This window comes from Arachis hypogaea, chromosome 19, assembly GCF_003086295.3.
Source record: "Arachis hypogaea cultivar Tifrunner chromosome 19, arahy.Tifrunner.gnm2.J5K5, whole genome shotgun sequence".
In the NCBI taxonomy this organism is placed as follows: domain Eukaryota; kingdom Viridiplantae; phylum Streptophyta; class Magnoliopsida; order Fabales; family Fabaceae; genus Arachis; species Arachis hypogaea.
Window position 1 is genome coordinate 142,852,954 of NC_092054.1, and position 6,673 is coordinate 142,859,626.

A 6,673-nucleotide genomic window follows, 5' to 3' on the forward strand; every position below is an offset into this window, starting at 1 on the left:
GTGTGTGTACGCGAGCTGTTGGTTCGCGAAGGGTTTGTACGCGGAGGGTGCTCTCTATTTAAGGGTGATGCATACGTTGACAGCAACCGCGTGTAATGGTCCAAAATCCCAGTGATGCGTACGCGGGCATAGGGGCACGTACGCGGGACCAGGAGGGAACAAAATTTTTGTTTCACCCTCCAAGAGGTCATCCCACACAAGATACCACCAATTTTTATACTCTAAGGCCTACAACAAAGAAAACACACTCCCTAAAGCAATTATCCACATAGACAAAAGAAAACTAGAAGATTTAAAGATTCAAAACAAGCCAAATTTCAATATCTCAAGCAAATATTCACATGAAAACAAAGATAAACTAGAAGATCTTACCATGGTGGGGTGTCTCCCACCTAACATTTTTCTTTAACGTCCTTAAGTTGGTCGGTCATAAAGCTCAATTCTCTTCCTTGGGAGGATCTTTTAAGAGAAAGATCTCCAATTTCTTATTGCTCTTGGCCTTCACACCATGATAAAGCTTAAGCCAGTGGCCGTTCACCTTGAAGAAACTAGGGCTTGCGGGATGGCTTAAGTGAACAACACCATAAGGTTCAACCTTCTCTACCACATAGCGGCCATCCCATCTTGACCTTAATTTCCAGAGCATCAATCTCAATCTTGAGTTGTAGAGTAACACTTGATCACCAACCCGAAACTCTTTCCTCTTGAGGTGACGGTCATGTACCGCTTTGACTCTTTCCTTGTAGATCCTAGAGTTCTCATATGCCTCTAACCTTAGGCACTCTAATTCCTCCAATTGCAACCTCCTTTCAACCCCGGCCTTTCCCAAACCTAAATTATACTCTTTTATGGTCCAATACGCCTTGTGCTCAACTTCTACTGGAAGGTGATATGCTTTCCCATAAACCAACCGGAACAGACTCATGCTAATTGGTGTTTTATAGGTCATCTGATAGACTCACAGAGCGTCTCCCAGCCTAGAGATCCACTCCTTCCGATGAGGTTTCACTATCTTCTCCAAAATCCTCTTGATTTTCCGATTAGAAACCTCGGCTTGGCCATTGGTTTGGGGATGAAGCCACCTTATGGATAATGCCATACTTCTTCATTAATGTTGCCATTCTTTTGTTGAAAAATGTGAACCTTGATTGCTCACGATTGCTCGTGGCGATCCAAAATGGAAAATAAAATGATTTCTTACAAAAGAGACAACCGTGTTAGCATCATCAGTATGGGTTGGAATTGCTTCCACCCACTTAGAAACATAATCAACCGCTAACAAGATATAGAGAAAACCATTAGAATTTAGAAATGGGCCCATGAAATCAATGCCCCAAACATAAAAAATCTCACAAAATAACATAAGTTGTTGAGGCATTTCATCCTTCCTGGACGTATTACCAAACCTTTGGCATTGATGGCAAGAATTGCAAAAGATGGTTGCAACCTTGGATAGGCTTGGCCACCAAAATCCACAGTCTAACACTTCCCTTGATGTCCTTTGAGAACCAAAGTGCCCACCACTTTCAGAAGAGTGACACGCCTCTAATATAGACTGGAATTCTGATTGAGGCACAGACCTCCTAATTACTTGATCGGCACCACATCTCCACAAGTATGGGTCATTTCATATATAATATTTGGTCTCACTTTTCAGCTTGTCCCTTTGGTGCTTAGAAAAATGTTGAGTGAAGGTATGGCTAACCAAGTAATTGGCAATTGATGCAAACCACGGAGCAACTTGGGATATTGCTTGCAACGTGTCTAGAGGAAAAGCATCATTGATAGGGGTGGAATCAAACTTCAAGTGTTCAAAGAGGCTCAAGTGGTCCGCCACTAAATTTTGTGATCCACTCCTATCCTTGATTTCTAGATCAAACTCTTGCAAGAGCAATATCCATTGAATCAATTTAGGTTTAGACTCCTTTTTTGCCAAAAGATATTTCAAAGCCGCATGATCCGAATATACTACCACCCTAGAACCAAGTAGATAGGCCTTAAATTTATCCAAAGAAAAAAAAATGGCCAAAAGCTCCTTTTTTGGTGGTAGTATAGTTGGATTGTGCACTATCTAGAGTCTTAGAAGCATAGGCTATAACATCAGGATCCTTACCATCGCGCTGTGCAAGCGCAGCCCCACTGCATGGTTAGATGCATCACACATGATCTCAAATGGGCTACTCCAATTTATCCCTCGCACTATGGGAGCTTTGGTTAAGGCTTCCTTCAATGTGTTAAAGGCTTCCATGCAACCTTCATAGAAATCAAACTTTATGTCCTTTTTGAAGCAAGCGGGAAAGAGGTAAAGCAACCTTACTAAAGTCCTTAATGAACTACCGATAAAAACCTACATGACCAAGAAACACATGGACTTCCCTCACAGAAGAGGGGTAAGGTAAACCAGAAACAATCTCAACTTTAGCAGGATCAACAGATATAGCATTGCTAGAAACAATGTGGCTTAGGACAATACCTTGATTCACTATAAAATGGTATTTTTCAAAATTGAGTACAAGGTTTGAACTAGTACATCTTTCTAACACCTTAGCTAAACTATCCAAGCAAAGATCAGATGAGTCTTTGACAAACAAAACTCTCGCGTGATCTAGAATTTTCACAAATAAAATCACATTGTAGGTATAGCTTCTAGACCAACAAGAATTCCCTTCGTACAAAAGTTTGGTTGTCACAAGTAACAAAACCCAATAAAATTTATAACTGAAGTATTTAAACCTCGGGTCGGCTCTCAAGGAATTACAGGGAAGTATGATTTATTATTGGTTATAGAATTGTATATTTTTGGGTTTTTGAAATAAGGAACAATTAATTTAAATGGCAAGAAAAATAAATTAATAATTAGAAAAACTCTTGGCAAGATATGAGAACTGGAACTCCCATCTTAGTTATCCTTATCAGGTGTGATGAGAATTGTTATTGCTTCCACTTAGTTAACCCTTACTGAATAAAGGAAAGTCAAGTGGACTAATCAATTTGATTCCTCAAGTCTTAGTCAACTCCTGTGGAAAGACTAGCTTTAGAGGGATCCAAACAAATCAGCAACTTCTAATTTTCAATCAACTGCTGAGTTTAACAACTTAAGTGTCACCAATTACTTAACCAAAGCCAAAAGGGAAGGAAATCTACTCGAATAAAAATGCCTTTTCATCAATCAAAGCTAAGAATATCATAATTCTGAAATACCTCTAAGTGAAATTAACAAGTAACATAAGTAGAAGAGAAACATAAATTAAAGGAACATTGAACCTAGATTGAAGAAATAACCATACTCTAAGAGAAATCCTAATTCTAAAAACTTAAGAGAGAGGAGAGAGCCTTTCTCTCTAGAAAAACTACATCTAAAACCTAAAATTCTCAATTAAATGTTTTGTATCCAATGTGTCTCTTTGATTCCCCCATTCTCCAGCCTATATACTGTGTTTCTGGTCTTGGATTTGGGCCGAAAAAGGGCCCAGAAATCGCTGCGAGCATTTTCTGCAATTTCCTGCACGCGGCGTCCGTCACGCGTGCGCGTCATTTGGAGATTTTCCTTATCACGCGTATGCGTCAGTCACGCGTACGCGTCATTTGTGCTCTGTGCCAGGCACGCGTCCGTGTCGTTCATGCGTGCGCGTCGTTTGCATTTTGCGCTAGGCACGTGTCCGCATCGTCCATGCGTGCGCATCACTGCCATTTTCTCAAAAACTCCATTTTGTGCGTTCCTTCCATTTTTGTGTGTTTCCTTTCTATCCTCTAAGCCATTCCTGCCCTATGAAGCCTGAAAATACTTAACACACAGATCACGGCATCGAATGGTAATAAAGGATGATTAAAATTAATATTTTTAAGGTATAGGAAACATGTTTTCACATATATCATAGAATAAGGAAGGAATTGTAAAACCATGCAATTCTTATGAATAAGTGGGTGAAGAATTGATAAAAACACTCAATTGAGCACAAGATAAATCATTAAATAGTGGTTTATCAGTTTCCATACACACTAAAGTCATCCATGAAAATTTCCATACAATGCTCAAGAAAATCAGAAAAGATGCTAGTCATGCACCTTTGGAACATCGCAGGTGCATTACATAAGCCAAATCTTATATGCATATGTTCTGAAAGAACATGTAAAAAAGTAGTCTTTTCTTGATCTTTGGGAGCTATATGAATTTGAAAATAACCGTTGTAACCATCTAGGAAATAGTAGTGTGATTTACTTGATAACCGATCAAGTATTTGATTAATGAACAATAGTGGATAGTGATCCTTCCAAGTTGCTAGATTCAAACGCCAGTAATCAATGCAAACTCTCCATGAATTTTGCACCCTAGTCGCCACGAGCTCTCCACTTTCACTCTTAACCATGGTGACACCAGACTTCTTGGGCACAACTTGCACCAGACTAACCCATTCACTATCCGAGATAGAATAGATGATATCGGCCTCCAATAGTCGAGTGACCTCCTTTTTGACAACCTCCATGATGGTGGGATTCAACCTACTTTGGGCTTGACGGATGGATTTGACTCCATTTTCTAGGAAGATACAGTGCTCACAAATGTGTGGACATATACCCACAATGTCTGCCAAACTCCACCCTATAGCCTTCTTGTGCTTTCTCAACACTTCAAGCAATTTTTTCTCTTATTGAGAGATGAGCTCCCTTGTAATTATCACCAGGAGCTTTTTATTCTCATCAAAAAAGGCATACATAAGATGACGAGGTAGAGGTTTCAACACCTTACTTAACTCATGGCTTGGCACATTATTATCTGGCAAGATTGGAAGTGGCAAAGTGTTTTCATCATAATCATTGAGTTTTCCCACACTTGCACCTTTACCCAAATTCATCTCATCAAAAGTCTCATTGTGGACGTCAGCCATAACTTCATCAATCATGTCACACCAGAAGATAGAATGGTCCTCCGGCGGATGCTTCATAGCTTCATCTAAGTTAAAGCTTATGGCCCTTCCATCAATCTCAAATGAATAGATACCCGAGAGGTTTTCAAGAATGGCCTTCCTAACAACATGGATGAAGGTCTTTCAGAATCATTTGGAGGCATCTCAAGGATATAAAAATCAATCGGAAAAGTCAATCCTTTGATGCTCACCAAAACATCCTCAGCAATACAAACCACAGAAATTATGCTCTTATCCACTAGCACAAAACGTGTTGCCGACCGTTTCAACAGTGGAAGATTCAATTCATCATAAATAGAAAGAGGCATAATACTAACACATACACCAAGGTCACACATACAATCAACACATTGAACACCACATATAGTGCAAGAGACTAAACATGGTCTAGGATCTCCACACTTTTCAGGAATAGCACCCATTAAAGCCGAAATAGAAGTCCCCAAAGGAATGATTTCCAAATCATTGATCTTTTCCTTGTTAATGAATAAATCCTTTAAAAATTTGGCATATTTAGAGACTTGGGTGAATAGCATCAAAAAGGGAGATCGTTACCTCAACTTTCTTGAAGATTTTCACCATTTTTAGATCAAACTCCAATGGCTTCTTTGCCTTCTTTGCCAAGGTTGGAAATGGGATTAGGATAGGCTCTTCCAGAACATCTTCTTTGGAACCTCCAACATTTGCTTGATCTTTCTCTTCCTCAACAACCTCTTGAGCTTCTTCTTCATATTCTACATCTTCCACCTCCATAATATCTTCATCTTGAGTAGCCTCCTTCCCACTTAAATCCATGGGACTCCTCTCTTCTAACATAGTATCAGACCTTAAAGTGATAGCATTGATGCTACCCTTTGGGTTGGGTAATGATTGAGATGGAATGGCACTTGAGCTTGAAGTTTGAGAGGGGCTTTGGGTTTGGTTGGATGGTAGAGGTAACCGAGATAAAAGCTCTTGAACGATGGTTTGAAATTTCCTATGCTCTTGAAGAAGGGTGCGAAGGGTATCATCCATGGGAGGTTGGTTTGAAGAAGAAGGGTAAGTAATTTGTGAAATTTGAGGTTGTGTGAGTTGAGGTACTTGGGCTTGTCTTTGGTGAGGGGGTTGGTATCTTTGGCCTTGGTTTTTTGGTTGGAATGATTGGTTTTGTTAGTTGTTATATTGTTGGAAATTGTTGTTCCACCTTTGATTTGAACCATCTCTCCACCCTTGATTGTAATTATCCCTCCATCCTTGGTTTGAATTGTCTTGCCAACCTTGATTTGAGTTATCTTGCGAACCTTGATTACACCACCCTTGGTTGTAATTATTCCCTTGTTGATAAGGGCCTTGGTTTGAACGGATGAAGTATGGGTTGGTGGCCGCTAATGCGTTGTCCTCTTAGAGTTGTGGGCATTCATCCGTGTAATGAGAGTTGCAAGCACAAATACCACTATGGAGCTCCCAGTTGGTATTGTTGTAATGGTGGAGGTTATTGTTGATTTTGATGGATTTGCTTTAGAATGGTAGTAATCTCTCCCAAGGTCTTTGTAAGAGCAGATTCACTAGGAGATACTTCTACAATAGCCTTTGAATGGTTGTTCCTTTGCCTTGCATGTTGAGTAGATTCGGCTAAGTTGGCAATGAGTTGCCAAGCCTCTTATGCGGTCTTATATTTCACAAAAGAACCATTGCTAGAGGTATCTAAGAGAATATTGTCTTGAGGTTTGAGACCTTGACAAAAGTAGCTAATCAATACCAAGTGATCT

General features: G+C 39.8%; 1 protein-coding gene across 1 annotated transcript; it reads right to left on the reverse strand.

Moving 5' to 3' along the window:
* Window positions 1-436: 436 nt before the first annotated feature.
* On the reverse strand, window positions 437-925 carry LOC112778928 (uncharacterized). Its single transcript, XM_025823193.1, has one exon. The coding sequence runs from the start codon at window positions 923-925 to the stop codon at window positions 437-439; it is 489 nt and encodes a 162-aa protein (XP_025678978.1).
* Window positions 926-6,673: the final 5,748 nt, after the last annotated feature.

What these genes read in the sequence shown, in the direction of transcription:
- LOC112778928 (XM_025823193.1), bottom strand. Translation starts at nt 925, where the DNA reads ATGAGTCTGTTCCGGTTGGTTTATGGGAAAGCATATCACCTTCCAGTA.